General features: G+C 32.3%; 9 protein-coding genes across 9 annotated transcripts; 6 read left to right on the top strand and 3 right to left on the bottom strand.

Annotated features, from left to right (window-relative positions):
- Positions 1-285: 285 nt before the first annotated feature.
- Positions 286-2,544, top strand: Chro.80307 (hypothetical protein). Its single annotated transcript, XM_662863.1, has 1 exon — positions 286-2,544. The coding sequence occupies one exon, from the start codon at positions 286-288 to the stop codon at positions 2,542-2,544; it is 2,259 nt and encodes a 752-aa protein (XP_667955.1).
- A 409-nt stretch (positions 2,545-2,953) lies between these two features.
- Positions 2,954-4,291, top strand: Chro.80306 (serine hydroxymethyltransferase). Its single annotated transcript, XM_662862.1, has 1 exon — positions 2,954-4,291. One exon carries the CDS (start codon positions 2,954-2,956, stop codon positions 4,289-4,291), a length of 1,338 nt encoding a protein of 445 aa, XP_667954.1.
- Positions 4,292-4,362: 71 nt separating this feature from the next.
- Positions 4,363-4,782, bottom strand: Chro.80305 (hypothetical protein). The annotated part of the gene is made up of 1 exon (XM_662861.1): positions 4,363-4,782. The coding sequence occupies one exon, from the start codon at positions 4,780-4,782 to the stop codon at positions 4,363-4,365; it is 420 nt and encodes a 139-aa protein (XP_667953.1).
- A 644-nt stretch (positions 4,783-5,426) lies between these two features.
- On the top strand, positions 5,427-6,257 carry Chro.80304 (hypothetical protein). Its single annotated transcript, XM_662860.1, has 1 exon — positions 5,427-6,257. The coding sequence occupies one exon, from the start codon at positions 5,427-5,429 to the stop codon at positions 6,255-6,257; it is 831 nt and encodes a 276-aa protein (XP_667952.1).
- Positions 6,258-6,516: 259 nt separating this feature from the next.
- On the top strand, positions 6,517-7,833 carry Chro.80302 (serine hydroxymethyltransferase 2 (mitochondrial)). The annotated part of the gene is made up of 1 exon (XM_662859.1): positions 6,517-7,833. One exon carries the CDS (start codon positions 6,517-6,519, stop codon positions 7,831-7,833), a length of 1,317 nt encoding a protein of 438 aa, XP_667951.1.
- Positions 7,834-7,930: 97 nt separating this feature from the next.
- Positions 7,931-9,148, top strand: Chro.80301 (hypothetical protein). Its single annotated transcript, XM_662858.1, has 1 exon — positions 7,931-9,148. The coding sequence occupies one exon, from the start codon at positions 7,931-7,933 to the stop codon at positions 9,146-9,148; it is 1,218 nt and encodes a 405-aa protein (XP_667950.1).
- A 94-nt stretch (positions 9,149-9,242) lies between these two features.
- On the bottom strand, positions 9,243-11,126 carry Chro.80300 (hypothetical protein). Its single annotated transcript, XM_662857.1, has 1 exon — positions 9,243-11,126. One exon carries the CDS (start codon positions 11,124-11,126, stop codon positions 9,243-9,245), a length of 1,884 nt encoding a protein of 627 aa, XP_667949.1.
- Positions 11,127-12,227: 1,101 nt separating this feature from the next.
- Positions 12,228-12,488, top strand: Chro.80299 (hypothetical protein). The annotated part of the gene is made up of 1 exon (XM_662856.1): positions 12,228-12,488. One exon carries the CDS (start codon positions 12,228-12,230, stop codon positions 12,486-12,488), a length of 261 nt encoding a protein of 86 aa, XP_667948.1.
- Positions 12,489-12,759: 271 nt separating this feature from the next.
- Chro.80298 (hypothetical protein) lies at positions 12,760-16,719 on the bottom strand. The annotated part of the gene is made up of 1 exon (XM_662855.1): positions 12,760-16,719. The coding sequence occupies one exon, from the start codon at positions 16,717-16,719 to the stop codon at positions 12,760-12,762; it is 3,960 nt and encodes a 1,319-aa protein (XP_667947.1).
- Between the last annotated feature and the right edge of the window lie 92 nt (positions 16,720-16,811).

Raw genomic sequence — 16,811 nt, 5'->3', positions numbered from 1 at the left:
TCTCAGTCTGGGGCGTACATCATCACATTGAAAGAATATAAAGAATTGTCAAGCGAACATTATTTGGAAATATACGACTCACTTAGTGGCTATTCGCATATTAAAACATTTAAAAATGGTATTAAGTCTGTTAGAAATATAAATCTTGTACGTAACCAAACTATTAATCAAGATAAAAGTTCCAACGAAGAAATAAATTATGGAGATCTAATTTTCATAGAAGACAAAGATGGTGGGGTTGAGATTTATTCTCTTTGCGATGGAAAAAGCTTTCTGTTTAATTGCATGGTTCTTGTGGGAAGATTGATTAAAAAAGTATCTGCTTTTAAAGTGAACAACAGCATATTGATTGTGATAGTAATGACTGATTCAGATATATTCTTGCTCTCAAACTTTCAATACAGTTCTTTTGAGGCTATTTGCCAGATAAATGAATCTCAAAATTCGATGGAAAACCATAAGATCAATGAAACAGACTTTAAATTAAGGTATTACAAACAAGTAGCACCTGATTTTGATGGGGAGCTAGGAGAATGCTGTGTTACATCACTAGGAAGATTCTATTTTTCATGCTTCAATGAAATTTTCAAACTAGAATTTCCACAAGGAGACAAAGAACGAATCTCTGATTTTCAATTAAAACAGGTATATATATTAGATATCGATGAAGAACGAAGCAATAAATCCCTTAATTTATCGATAAATAACTTGGTATCTTATGAAACATTAATTAATGGCGATCAGTTCGAGTTGATATATATAATACAGGATGATGAAAAGCATTTTGGTTTGAAAAACTTATCTTTGCTAAAAGTTAAGATTGATTCAAGAGCTTGCGAATATCACTTTGATAAATTATCAACAATTGGGAATGCTGGTAAATTCTGTCATATTCTATCATGCAAAGTATTTGAAAATGGACAGTTAGGGGTTATTTGGGAATCAAACAATCAGATTTATGTCAATGTTTTTAATAATTTTTTCAACGGTTTTCAAAAGTCTTTTTTAAACTATAGTAGTCATTTAAGCGATGATAGCTACGGTAAAAAGTTTTCTAACAAGACAAATTATAGAGATTTGGCATCCTTACTTTATGGAGATGCTCCATTAATATATATTGACGAATCTGAGTTCAGCTCTTCAAGTCAAAGAACTAATGAGATTCTGAAGATACATAGTAGAATATTTTCAGATTCACTTAAAGTAAGAGATATTGAGAAGGAAGAACAACTGATCAAAAATATTGTAGACTCAATATTTTTGAATGAAAAAATTTGTTCTAAAACAGTATTGAAATGTAAAAAAGAAAGTAATTTGGCTTCAAATAACTTCATTTTAAGGAATATGGACCAATTCATCTTTTTTGGTCTCCCCTTTTTTTTTCCTCCAGTACTTGGGATTAAACCTAACGAAAATATAACAAATTTACCAGATGATTGGTATAGCTGTATGTCTTTCACAATTAAAACATTTACTTGCGACTCTAATGGAAACCAGAATATCGTTAAAGTAAATTACACTTGTTGGTATGAGGGAGTGTTTAATTACCTTAGTAATAATTTACAATCAATTTTGAAAACTCCTCAAATGCACCTTCATGTATTAAAGAGGCTCACTTTATTGCCTCCTGAGTCAAAGTTTACAAAACCTACTTCTCTATGGATTGCATTGAATTCGATTAAAACTATTCAGGACTTTCAGAGTTTGGATAGAAATGATATAAATTTGTTTTTCAACATTATTGATATCTATACCAAAAATGGAATTGAAAAACGACTATTTGAATTTGCTAAAAACAACTTAAAAAACTTCTCAAATGTATTATATTCATGGTCTGTTCACCAATCAGTAGAGGTTATTTCTATTCTTAGAAAAGCAATTATGAAAAGCAAGTCAGATTCATACCATAAGATTTTTAGATTTAAAGAGAATAATGAATACTTAGAAATTCTGCTTGGATTGTCATTTCTTGGCAATGACGTAAAGCTACTTTCAGCCTTTGTTTCCAGTAACATTAGGCCAATGAAATCTGCACTAAACATTATGGAGTTTGTATTAGATAGTGGAAACCCAAATATAGAAGCAGATGAGAGTTTAACAGGTTTTAGGCGTCTTATTTACTCTTTAATAGAATGGAGGAGCGTTTTTGGGTTGGTTTGCTCTTTTAAATCTTTCATAGAGTCAGATAACTTTCAAGGCGAGCGAGAAAGTGTTCGTTTCCCCACTTCTGGTCTTATTAAACTTGCAATTGAGAACATTAATGAATTATCTGTTTTTGATCAAGAAATTTTAGAAGATATATTAAACAAAAACAATCTTACTTGGGAAAATCTTTTGACTCTTTCACTATTGCTAGAGATTTTTATTGCTAGTAAATTTCAACAAAGAAATCTACTATTCAATTTATGCGGCAAACAACTGAACTTGGTTTCTAAGTTGGATGTATTTCTGGCTAGCTTATTCCATGTTCAGAGTTCTTGCCACATTTTTTCGAGGTTAGCTTCAAATTCAATTAATCAACACGATTTAATTGATTTCTATTAGTTTTCAATACATTGCCGGTTTTTCTAGTAAGACAATAATAATTGATTTCTAATAAAATTCTATCTTTGGTAGATGATTACTGTCCTAGTTATCTTGAGAAATCTAAAGAGTAAAATTTATTCAGAGATCATAGTAATTTTCAGAGAATAATATTTTTACAAATTAGAAAAATTTCCGGGTTAGCATTCATTCAATGATTTACTGATAAATTACCCACATATGGCGCATGTACTTCATTTGGACAAAAAAGTTTAATAACTGAACAGATACTAAAATTAAAAAAAACAAAGTTGAAATTCGAATATAGCTTTGTTTAAACGATAGAAATAAAAATTACTAAAGCTACTAAAGATTTAAGAATATAAAGACCGTGTAATACAAAACTGTAATAAATAGTCACTTTTAAGAAATGGTATTTTTACAGGAAAAATCATTAAAAGAGCTGGATCCCATTATGTATGAGCTAATCAATGAAGAATATGATAGGCAGATTAATGGACTAGAAATGATAGCATCCGAAAACTTCGTATCAAGGGGAGTCTTGGACAGCTTGTCAAGTACATTCTCAATGTTTAATAATGATAAAAATATGGAATTAAACTCAACTTCTACACAAGAACTATTAGAGCTCACAAATGAAAGAGCCTTAAAAGCATATGGACTAGATCCTGAAGTATGGGGTGCTAATGTGAAGCCTCATAGTGGTTCTCCTGCAAATTTTGCAGTATTAAATGCAGTATTAAAACCTAATGATAGAATAATGGGATTGTCATTACAACATGGAGGCCACCTGACTCACGGACACTATACAAATTTGAAGAGAGTTAACTGTTCATCTCACTATTTCGAGTCACTCCCTTATGTAACTGATTTAGAAGGAGTGATAGATTACGATAAGTTGGAAGAAAATGCAATACTATTTAGACCAAAGATGATAATAGCAGGAGCTAGTGGGTATCCTAGAATGATCAACTTTAAGAGGTTTAGGGATATCTGCGACAAAGTGAAGGCCTACCTGATGGTAGATATCGCTCACTACTCTGGTTTGGTGGTTGCAGGGAAGTACCCCTCACCCAAAGATTACGCAGATTTCATTACAACAACGTCTCACAAGACATTAAGAGGGCCAAGGTCAGCAATAATATTTTACAGAAAGGAAGTAGAGTCCAAGATCAGAGTTAAGATTGATGAATCAGTTTCTAAGGAAATTCAATCTAGTATTCATTTCAATCAAGTTGCAGCCCTTTGTTTCCAACTGAAACAAGTGGTTTCTGCTTCTTGGGTTAAATATGCAAGTAGAGTGCTAGAAAGCTCTCAATTGCTTTGCAAATTGCTCGAGGAGTCTGGAATTAAGATTCTTACAAATGGAACTGATTCCCACAAGATTCTAATAGACACAAGATCATTGAACATTTCTGGGGCTAAAGCTGAGAAAGCACTAGAAGTATGCGAGATTTCAACAAGTAGAAGTTCTTTACCTTGTGATGGGAGAACTATGAATTGCAGTGGCGTCAGACTTGGAACTGCAGCCCTTGCGAGCAGAGGGATGGAGTTGGATGATTTCAAATTCGTTTCAAGGATAATTGTAGAAGTTTTAACTACTGCTCGGGATATTCAAAAGGATGGAGAGACTCTTGCAGAGTTTGTTTCTAATATTAAGGCCTCTCCAGCAATAGAGAATATCAGGCAAACAGTGCGAAAGTTTGCCTCATCGTTTGAATTTGTTTCTATCGTAGATAAGTATTAGTGCGTTTGCTTAGTTTCGTTTGTGAATTGTTAATTTCTTTCTTTTGAGTATTCTTTACATTTTTTTCATGGCTAAAGAAAGTCTGATATATTCATGCTTCCTGGGGAGTCTGTAAGACTCTGATGCAGGTCGATATTTACTCGTGTTTCAAACAAAGGCGAATCATTGCTAGAGTTGATCTCGCTACTTGAGAGTGACATCTGATCAATCTCCATATTTTCTTCATCAATTTCATCACCTTTGGTTAAACTCTTAATAATTGCTAATGAACAAGATGGAAATGAATTCAATAATTCTACCTTTTCTTGATTAACTTCTTTAATCAATATATTAATTTCCTCAAGCTGCTGATTAATATCCTTTCTCATAAAGCTGTTGTCAAATTCATAATCACCTAGTAAATCTGATAAGATATCACTATTTTTAACCTTTTCATTTTCCTTCTCAATATCGTAGTCGTCTATAATTTCCCAATTTTGCATTATTTCCATAAGATTAATTTTATCGTTTTTCAAACTAGGGGTTCATAAACAAGCACACACATTGATGTAAGTCAGTTCGCTCTATTTGATTCTTTTAGTGCTTTAAAATGAGAAATTTGTTTAATTCTTATTTTTAGCAGTAAATTTTGTTTTTTTTCTACAATTTTGCTTTCAGTTCCCGCAAAATATGTAAATTGCATGCAGACTTATTATTCCAGTAATTTATGGAGGAAAAAAAGGAAAATTCGGTTTAAGATAATCAAATACCTTTCAGCTTCAACAACAAGTTCTTTTCTAAATAATTGCAACTATTTAATTTTTCAACTCCTAAATGCAGTATTAGCAAAGTGATTGGCGCCAAAACATCATTTTCTAAGCTCGCAAAATTAATCTGTACCTCACAAAATACATGGATAGCCAGTGAAAGAGTCAGAAAAGTTAAAATCTGATTAAGTTACATAAGTTATTCAAGTTTAGACTTTAGAAATCCTTCAGGCTACTTTGTGTGTGTTTAAACCTGACAGTCGGAATTAGAGAGTTTGAATGTTTCGAGAGATTGCTATATTACTCATAATTAAATTAAACAAGAAATAAAATGCAATAAATTCTTTAAGTAATTAATAAAAGAACTATTCTAAAATCTAAATTGTGAAATGAATTATGGTAATTGTTTGTCATTGAAAAGTGACTTTGAAAATTTCAAAAGTAGTCTAATTAAAGAAGGAATGGACGAAATCGTTTGCAAATGTTTTAAGCAGGTTAAGGAAAATATAGATTACTTGAAAGAATTAAACTTTGGAGAAAATATTAACTCATTAAACAATGAAAGTTGTTATATTGAGAGAGATCTCAAAATTAAAGAAACTCAACATCTTTTTAAGTACTGCATTATGCTATTGGAAAAGGAAAACAATATAAATCCTCATTATAAACTGTTATTTGAGAATCTATTATTTCATTTTCAGAATATTTTCTCCTTAGAAAGATATGAAGTTGATAATTGTTTAAGAAACCAATTAGAAAAGAGTTCTTTATCAAATACCTCTGTCTCTTCTGTCTCTTCTTTCGTCCCTACCTCTCAATATATGCCTTTACCAGATTTTAAAGAATTGGAAAAACAACTATTATTTGAACAAAACCAAGGTAAGTTACATTATTCTACGAAGAGGTTTGGTTTTATTTTACTTATTTATTGCCCAATATTAATCAATCATTATTTTGCAGAGTTAATTAAATTAAAGGAGTCCACGAAAGAGTTGATGAGTATTCAGAATATTCTATTAAATGAGATTGCCTGTGAACAAGTTACTATTGATACTTTTCAAGATAAAATTAAGGAAATAGAAATTAATACAGACAATTTTCACCTACTACACGAGGTTAATGTGATTTCTGAAAGAGATCGAAGGAAAAGAATTGCTAAAATAGTTCTTTATTTAACTACTTTTCTAATATTAGTAATTATTTTTAGAATCATTTTCTAATTATATTAATTAAAAATAAGAGGTTCTATTTTATATCCACATTATTCATTATTTTAATTAATTTATATAAGTATTTTTATTTATGTAAATACGATTAAACTAACACTGTTAAACATGCTTGCATGTGGGGAAAAATTTAATCAAATAAAGGGGGCGAATACTTTTTTAAAAGTAAGTAACAAAAAAAAAAAAACTTAAATAAAATACTAAACAAACTGTATCTTTGATATTACTAACTTAATTTCGTCATCATTTAGGTATGAATACAACAATTGAATCTGATCAAGAGTTATTCAATATTATTAATAAGGAAAAAGATTTCCAGAATTCTCATTTAAACTTACACCCCAAGGAAAATGTTATGATTAATGCTGCGAGAAAAGTCCTTGGGAGTATCCTTACAAACAAATATTCAGAGGGTTTTCCTGGAACAAGGTATTATGGTGGAACCCACGTTATTGATAAGATAGAAACACTCTGCGCAAGTAGATTGAAACAATTTCTAAAATTAGACAAAAAAAGCAATGACGAATGGCTATTTAATATTCAGTGTTACAGTGGAAGCCATGCGGAGTTAGCCATCTGTATGGGATTACTGAATAAGGGGGATAGAATTTTGAGGATTAGGGGTGATTCTGACACTATATTGGAAAATTATTACCAAGTTGAATATTATAATTTGGATAAAAAAGGTAGGGGGTTTGATATAGCTGACCTGAGGGAGAAATGTAAGATATTAAAGCCAAAGTTGTTACTTGTTCCATCCGATGTATTAACATTATTCATAGACTACAGACTACTTAGTGAGATTTGCAGTGAATTTAAAATCTTTTTAGTCGCTGATATTAGCGAAATCGCACTGCTGATATCATTTGATAGGTATGGAAAGGAGAAAAACAATCCATACAGATATTGCGACATCATTTATTCTAACACCCAAAGCAGTTTGGGTGGCCCTAAAGGAGGTTTCTTGATGTTGAACAACAGCAAAAATCCTGGATTATTTCAGAAAGTTAACTCTGCAGTATTTCCAGGCCTCCAAGGAGGCCCTCATAATCATCAAATTGGGTCATTTGCTGTCCAAATTCAAGGAATGTTAACTTCTCGAACTAGTGAGTTTGTAGCAGCAGCACTTGATAACTCTGCTGTTCTAGCTCAGACAATGCTTGACTCAGGAATTCCTCTACTTGGAGATGGAACAGATACACATCTTGTTTCAGTTGATTGCGAAAGGCTTGGAATACCGTGCGAGTTGATTTCTAAAATTTTAACAGAATGCAAGATCAGGCACACATACAGAAAGTTTGGAGAAAACAGATCCTCCTTAATGTTTGGGACCCTTGTCTATACATTTAGAGAAGGTTCTGTATCACAGATGGCAATTTTAGGCAATTTGATCTCAGATTGTATTAATGTGGGCGTAGAGATTTTCAACAAAGTTGGGAAGTTAGATATTCCCATTGAGGCTAGGGAAAACATCTTTCACGAAGAAATAAGTAAAAGTAATAAGCTAAAGCTGATATTTGATAGGGTTTCGGGAATAATCAGTGAGCTGGAGACTATTTATTTTGATTAACTAACCACCTACATGTGGGAAATGCGTCGGTATCAATGGCGCCAACTAGTTTTTATTTTGTAAAGCTTGCTTGTTAATAGCGTTTGTTTTATGTAAGATGTCGATTTTAATAGTTTTTGATATTGATTTTAATAGTGAGCACTCCATTCTGCGTCTGGAGAATTTTAAAGATTCATTGAAACGGTTGTTTCTAGATGATGAGTTTAATAGGGAATACTCTGAGTGTTTGATTTCTGTTTATTTTGTCTTGGATGAAATGAAGAGGGAGTTAGTTTTTGCTAACCATAGATTTAAGGAGGTGAGCTGGTATCCAATTGGCAGCTGCTCATTAGTACCGTCGCTCACGATTATAGATATGTTGATGGAGCAAATAACAAGTACCAATATAGAGCTTAAGACTGAACAGGACTCTTTTACAATTAAGTCAGAGGTGCAAAATAATATTAATCAACAAGAAATAAGGCCAATTCCAGATTGTTTTAGTGATTTCCTCAAAGAAGGTGCTATTATTGAAAGATCTGAATTACAGAGTGGAATTGATAACAGTTTTGGTGCTCCAGGACCAAATAATATAAATTGGACAGAAGAGCACCAAAACATTGGGAAGGAAAGACAGTTACTTGTAATCTGGCTCATGGATTCTTCTAGTTGCCTCAAAAGGCTAGATAATGGCGGATTTCCAAGATTTCAAGATATAAGTGAAAGTAGTTTAACCCCTAACGTAGAAGTTAAATACTTTCTTCTAAATTATGGAGGTGATCATCAAGATCAAAACCAATTATCCAAAGTCTACCTCTCGGAGGCTCAGGTTGAGGTGGTTTCACTCCTTCCACTATGCTCTGCCGACAAAATTCTCAAGGATTTTATATGTAATGAAATAAATAGTTTTTACTATTCAGAAAAGTACGTGAGCATTTTTTCTCCAGATTCACCTCCAACAGATTTAGAATGCTTTAATGATCTGTCTGTAATTGGATTTAATCTATATCCAAGTTTAGCTAAGTTTCCTCTTTTTATTCAAGATACTCTTAAGGTGCTAACCTTACCGTACTCTTCCACATTTATTGGAATAATTTCAATCGCAAAATATCAGCCACTACCAGTACTTACAAGAAGACTTATTGAGCTTAATAACTCTTCAAAAGGGAAAGAGATGGCAATGCAAGCACTTATCCTTGCTCTACATAAAGAAAAGTTCGCAATGGCTCTTGAGCTAAACCCTAATTGGTTTGCCCTATTGGTCTCAATAGTAATCGGAAGTAATATCCATCTTGCAATGGATATACTTCCCCCCGGTTACGTTATAACTATATAGATATGAATACACTGTATTTATTCAGATATTATAATATAATCTACCTATATCTCTCTATCTCAATATTCTAATCACAACTTTCATCTACAATTAATCAAGCGGCCTTATTAATATTTTGTGTTTCGTTAAGCTGATTATTGACAGCATCCATTAGATTTCTCAAGGGGTCTGCCCTAGAACTACTTTCATACATATTAGATAAACTTTCTCCTTGTATGTGAATACCGCTTTTTCGTTCAATTGGTACCGAATGTTGGATACAATTTTGTTCTTTAGCTTTGATGAGCTCGCTAACCATATTCAACCAAATATCTGCATTTTTCTTATACATTTTGCTCATCATTTCAGAAAACTCTTGACTTCCATATTCACTTCCAAATGTTCTCTGTTCCAAATTTTTATTTAATTCTAGTAAAATTTGAGGTTGTAGTGAAAGTAACTGAGGAGGAAGGCTATTTATATGATCCCCTCTATTTGCAGCTTTTGAAACCTTTGTATATAAGTCATCACGCTTGCTTTTAAACAAAGGGTGTTTTGATATCTGAAATTTGGTTTCTTTCAAGTCCTTCGCCGTTCTTGTTGATGTTGGTTCTTCAATAGGTTTAGCTTTATGCTCACTTACTATCCAGTTCTTCAAGATTTTCTTAAAACTGTCAGAGCTAGCATCAGTTGAGCTCCCGGATTCATTTGAATTAAATGCTGAAGATGATTGCGCACTAGTAGGCTCTGAATTGATGTTAGGTTTCGCTTGGTCTGAAGTGAAATCTTTAATATCATTAGTCTCATCCTGGTCCTCTGGTATTTGCGGAGAGTTGTTATCTTCTTCTGCAGTAGTAGCTGAATGTTCAGGCTCTTCATCTCGGATAGTTATGGGAGCCCTACATATTGGACAAGTTTGCTGTTGAATAAACCAAGATTTGAGACAATCCAGATGGAATACATGACCACAAGGAATCTTTTTTGAGCCAATATACAAAGTGTCCCTACAAACAATACAAGTATCAATTCTCTCAATCTCTTCAAGTGAAGCTTCCTGAAGTCTGGTTTCAATATTTTTTGTGAGCTTTCTATATCTCCTGAATGATGATAGCTTGCTGTACAAAGCTTTTAAGACGTGGAAGATATCTCCCATAATATATAATGGAATTCTGGAAGGATTTAACACAAGGAAGAGAATAATGAAGAGAAGATAAGTAATTAAAGAGCATATATCGCCAAATACCTCCAAATAAAATAATATAGCATTCTTATTTGACCATACAAAGTTATGAGCTTGCATTCCCGAAGAATGAGTATTTCCTTGTTCAGGGGTTCCATCCTCCTCTTGTCTCATTAATAATTGAATGGCTTGGAGCTTCAAATCTACAACATGAACGAGGTATTTACCAATAGAAGTGCTACATGAAACAAGCAAAGAAACACTCTCGAAAAATACCCACAACCTCAGAGTAGAATCTTTTGACAATAGGCCATAATACTTGAAAACTAAACTTATGTCAATAATCAGGAGAATATTAAGTAAAGCTGCCATTCTAACAATTGCAGTAGTTTTTGGTCTGTCTAATTCAAACATGTGGTTAATTCGAATATGGGAAATTAAATGTAAAAGCTTTAAAACCAAAATAAGAGTAATGTATCTTGAAAGAACCATTGCTCCAACTTCTATATTATCTATTGTTGGGCTACTAAATAACAAAAAAAAGATTGTATCTAATAAAAACATTCGCCCTTGATCAATGATTTCTTCCAGTTCAATATCTCTTAATCTTCCCACAAACATATTCAAAATAACCTTACCCAAAAAGTATAAAGTCAATAAACCTGCATTTGTAATTATCATGGTGGACGCTTTGGTTATAGTTATGTGCATGATTATGTGGTAAAAGTAAAAATCGTATACACTTAATAAATGTACAAAAAGCCCCAAAAGTAGCCCGAAACTAAGCAAAACATATTGCTTCAATGTAATAGGAGACATTTTCACTCTTTTCGTACTCCAAATGTTCTATTCGTGTTCTTTCCTAAAAATATAGTATCTTTATAGCAAGAATTTCATACAGACCTTAACAATGCCTTTTCATGGTCCAGCTTTATTTTAAATTAATACGATTACACAACTGATGAGTTTTGGCTAATCTTTAATTCAGCCAAAGCGTAGTCTAATCTTATTAGTATATCAATATTTTTTTTAAAAAATCAGATAAGCCTTGTTCTTACTGCCTTATTTTAACCTAAATACTCAACTCTTTTTATCCAAATATTCATTAAAAGTACCGCCAGTTCATCCCGCCAATTAAGTATAAAATATTTTTAAAGAAAAGGTGTTGTTGGTAATTTGTTAGTGAAAGCAACTAGTATATTGTGGTGGTATATGTTATAACTGTGTAAAGTTTATATCTGATAATTTGCCATTTTAGGTCCATATTTTCGTTTGGAATAATTGAATTGCATTTCCTTTTCTAAATCGAAATAGCTTATCCAGTTGTAAATGCACAATTTTTTCAAAAGAATATTGCATATATGAACACACATTTCTTTAACAAATATAAATATATTTTTATTTTATATTTAAATGCGGATTTATTCTTTAATATAGAAATTTGAAGAGAACTATTTTTGAGATTAAAGCTTACAAGAATAAAAGTACTTACTGTAAAACTTAAGTAATTATATCTAATGAATATACGTTTTTTAATCTAAATCGCTGGCTTATTTGAAACGAGTGTAAGCGAAATAGTTTATTGGATAGAAAATTTTCAGAAAGAATAGTAACTTTAAATAAAATATTGAACTTCAACAGGTAATTAATTTTAAAAAATATTAACAATTCAAGGCTAGAGATAATCATCTATCATACTTCAATATTCATTTTTTTTAATACAAATTTATAGTTAAGGAGCCTGTAACGTCCAAAAGATTACTCCATCATCAGAACTGAATGGTTTCTAAACTAAAGTTGGTTACTCCATTTATTACATTTCCGAAGTTTATTACACGAAAATAGTTACAAGCAGATTATTCCACTATTAAGGGCCCCAAATAACTTTTATTTGCGTAAAATTTGAAGAATTATAACGTTATGAGTTCACAACTCAAACTTAAAGGAACCATTCCAGTATATAGTAAATTTTGGGTGGCAGTGGCTTACATAATAACTTGTGTAATCTATATATCTTTGCTTTTCCTTTTGGCATATGAAGAAGAAAAACAGAAATGGTATTTTTCAGGTCTTTTTATAGCTCTAATAATTGTATTTTGTTATTTTATTTACTGGAGGTGGATTTCAAAATCAATTTTTTCTTCTAATTTGGCATATAATCAAAAAATTTGTAATGATTAGAAGAATAGACAAATTTTATTTAACAGAAAATCCGTTTCTTTAGTTAAATTCATAACAATATTTCCTTCATTTGCACTGATTATGAATTGATCGAGTTCATTATTACTTCTATTATAGAAATATTCACTGAAGGGAAATTTTACAATTCAAACGATTGTTAAAATTAAATATTTATAGTTTAATTCCAAATAATTAATCTATTGGAACTTAGCAGTTATGCGTAATTTATATTTTAAGAAATCTTAAACATCTTTATTAATATCTAATCCTTTTAATCTTGTTTTTTAGACTTATTAATTGGGTAGATTCCTTCTAACAAGCTCTCAAGTACCTCATAGCTAGATTGCGTGTTGTTCTTCTCACCCTTTGAATCGGATTCCTGCCTCACATTTGAATTTTGCTCTTTGTTAATTGGGAGTATATATTCAATTAGGCTTTTTTTGCTCGAGGTTGCTGATGGTGTACCTGTTTCAGAATATTTGCTTTTACTAGGTAAGCTTCCCAATGATCTACTTAGTGCACTAGATTCTTGATCCAGTTTTTCTCCTTGGCTTATCGAACTTGTCGTGATAGTGCTCTTCTTGATATAATTAGAATTCTTTCCAAAATAGAATTGTTTCAAAAAGAGATCTGCTTTGGTTCCAGAAGCCTCAGGTCTGCTTTCTTCGGCCTTTTTGTTCTCTCCAATACCGTAACTATTTCCGTTTATGACTTTAAAGTGTATTGGATTTTCTTCATTATCGTTGAGTAAATCATCAAGATTTCCTATCAGCTGGGTAGATGCGATGCAACGATGCTGAATTTCTCTAATATCTGGAATAGAATACCACCAAAGAAGTAATATTCTCGCAAAAATGGCCGAAAATTTACTAGTAAAAATATACTGTAGAGTATTAATGAAGGAACCCAGTAAGAGCACAAAAATACATGTAAACTTTACTACGTAGAAAAATAAATACTCTTCGATATTAATGGATAAAATTCGGATGGGTTCAGTAATTCCTCGTCTTTTCTCTTTGTTTCTTTCTGTTGAATCATCAGGCTTGCATAGATTTCCTTGTCTATATACAAATCTATCTGGGTAGTAGTCGTATATTTTCAAACTGCTTAAAAGAATTAGCATGTTTTGGTCTTCAGAACTTATTAGCTTGAAGTATCTGTTAAAAAGAGGCTTAATAACACGATTTTGACCAAAAATGTCTGGATCGATTCTTTGTTTCTTATTGAATATCTCCAGTTGAACATTATTGAATGGATCCTTCGTTATAACCCAACGAATAAACTTAATAAGAAGAAATCCTCTTAATAGGAATGCCGTTTTCTGGTTCCCAATGATAAGATTAAATAAATAGAGACCCAGATTCAGTATAGTGGTAAGAATAACAAGAATTGACAAAGTTAAAAAAGGAAGTAGAGGATCCTCGAAATTAAGGGAGTTCTTAAGCTTCATCAGAAGCGTGGAAAAGCTTGCAAATGATTGTTGAACAAGTTCTACTATTGCCAATAGGTTAGAAAGCTGAGTTTGAATAGGCTCCAAATCTTGATCATCAAAGAAAATAGATACAACCTTATTATCATAAGGAATTTTGAGACCCAATCTTAGCTCTCCAAATGGGGTCTCTACAATTCCTCCACTTCCTTGTAGGTTTTGTCGAAACCTTGTCTCATCATTATTTTTGTCTTCCATTGATTTTTCTGTTTTCAAATCTTCTTTATGTTCTTGGGCTCTTTCCCACTTTTGCTTTTCAAGCTGTGGAGAGAAATTTGATGCATCATTGTTCGATAAATTCAATCTTCTTAGTTCTTCCTCTCTACCTTTCTCCTTATTCCCCAACAATGAGTTATTTAATGTTCTAGCCAAACATATATATCCGTCCCCATTAGATAGATCGTATTGTGTACAGTATTCTCTACTTGTTACTTTATCACCAAAGTAGACTTCTTTAGGAATGAGTTTAGAAAAGTCCTTTTCACAGATTTCATCCACAATTTTGGTAAAGGAAGAATCCTTCTTTTCTTTTCCTGTGCCATTATTTAATGATTTTACATCTATATTCTCCCCAATAAAATCTCCATCGCCTATCATTAATGATGAGTGATATTTAATATTTAGTATAGGCTGGAACATCTTCCAGATATTTCCAGATGTAGAGTTTATCAGATTCATCGTCTTATTATTTTGACTAATATTACTTTTCTGTTTAATATTAGCATTATCTTTTTGCGAGAGAGCACTTGTTATACTCTTTCTCTTTTGTTCTTCAATATTAATTCTGGTAAGGAAGTCTTGATGGATTCTAGAAGCAATCTGCGACCCAAATCTATATGTTAAAGAGATTAATAATGGGAGGATAACCATAAAAATCCATGAAAAAAAGAAAAAACTGTTAGCCTTGAAAGCTCCAAACGTAATTATTGCCCAAAATAAGGAAATCATTACCATATCAAACCTAGATCTAGGAATTCTGAAGTTTAGTAAGAAGAAGAATTTGGGTATCCATCTCGGATAATGCTCTAGTAGCATTTTTAAACTTTCAGCATACATCTGAAAATACTGTGGCTCAAACCCTGAAGGAAGGATCCACCTTGTAATAGGCTTCTCAGTCACCATACTCAAATACGAGCTAGTTAAAAGGCTAATCTTAGAACAGCACTCCGTCTCAAAATTTAGTCCGATCTGAATAAATCCTAAAGTTTTTATTGGATTTGAAAGTCCGTATTCTGTGATTCCTGGCACTGGCCTGACATATTTAACCATTTCACTAGTTCTTGGGTATAAATGGTACCAATTTAAATGCTTGAAATTCGATCCGACCTCAAATTGAGAGCTTTCATCACTATAAACTCTATTTTGATATTCTTCACAAAAATTGCTTTCATCTTTTTCATTCCCAGAAGAGATTAACCCGTCATTCATTCTACTCTCACTTTTGAATCTGGACCTTAATTTTGGCTCTCTTTCATTATCTATACCTTTTAGAAATCCTCGGCTATCTTCTAAGTTTGAATCATTTGGCCTATTAACAACAATTGAATCACAGGAGTCCGCCTTTTTGCCATGAATCACGGTCCATTCTTCCACAGTATTGCTTTTCGAAAGATTACTCTCATGGCCTTGAGTACAATTGGTGTTTCTTGATTTCCAAAACACAGAAACTAGATTCTCATTTGCCTTATAAAACGTTGAATTTTTGTAGAATGAATAGTCCAAGACGGGTAGTTCAGAAATTTTGTTTTGAAAAACGGAGGAAATTGGAATAGTAACCTTACCGAAATGGATACATTCATATAAGACTTCCCATTCTTGATCTTGAGAGGGGATTTCCTGAGAAGCTGGTCGATTGTCGCCATCCGGCTTATCAAATATTTCTTTGCAGTTTGGTTTATTTCTTTCAATTCTAATAATCTTATACTGCTTAAAAGATGTCCCAGATGAATTGTTCTGTTCTTGGTTAATTCGGAAACTAACAGAATGGTTTAAATTTGTTGGAGGGTTGGAACCCAAATTTGAATTAGAATCCGCATTGGCTGAGCTAGTAGCAGTAATGTTTTCTGATGCAAGAAAAGAATCCTCATCACATTCATTCACAAAAATAGATCCAGAATTTTTAGAGTAGTAGCAATCTTCATCCACAATTTCTTCGTTAAATGTTTGATTTATAGTAAGTTTACATTGTATTGGAACTCTACAAATCAGATCTAAATTCATATCAGAAGAGATATCAGTGACTTGGAAAGATTCTTTGAAATTAAAGAAAACCTCTCTGGCACCTACTCCAGAAACCTTTTCCTTTTCTCTCTCTGCGCTTGAGTTCCTACTTTCAACTCCAAAACTTGGCCTTGATTCATGCTTTTCATCCAGAAAAGCTAAAGAAGTATTCCCGTAGCTCTTAGTTGGGGATAAAAGCATAGGACTATTAACTGGAATCTCCAATATAAAATCTTTAGTGCTTACAGGTTGGCTTACAAGCATTTGGCCTTGCAAAGCCAATTCAAAAACCCATTCTGCATTTTCTTTAGTAATAAAGTTCCGAATATTACGATCAAATCCCATAGGTGAGATAATTGCTCTCCCAATAGAGACTGTTAGAACTCCCAAACTCCTAGAGTCACGAACAGATTTATATATACCCGATTGTTCGTCCCTTACTGCATAAATATTTGGCTCAACTTCAACTATTGGCTGCTTGTTTAAAAACTTTGACCCTGCAACTTTACGTACAAGCTTCATAATTGAGGACTAAGTATAAAATAATAAATTTTGCTATTTCGATGAATCGCACACAAACTTACCGACTGGAAATCATTCAAACTGCTTAAGTG

The sequence above is a fragment of the Cryptosporidium hominis genome, assembly GCF_000006425.1.
Source record: "Cryptosporidium hominis TU502 chromosome 8 CHRO018111, whole genome shotgun sequence".
Classification (NCBI taxonomy): Eukaryota; Apicomplexa; class Conoidasida; order Eucoccidiorida; family Cryptosporidiidae; genus Cryptosporidium; species Cryptosporidium hominis.
Note: the sequence above shows the minus strand (reverse complement) of the source record. Positions and strands in the feature narration are given on the sequence as shown.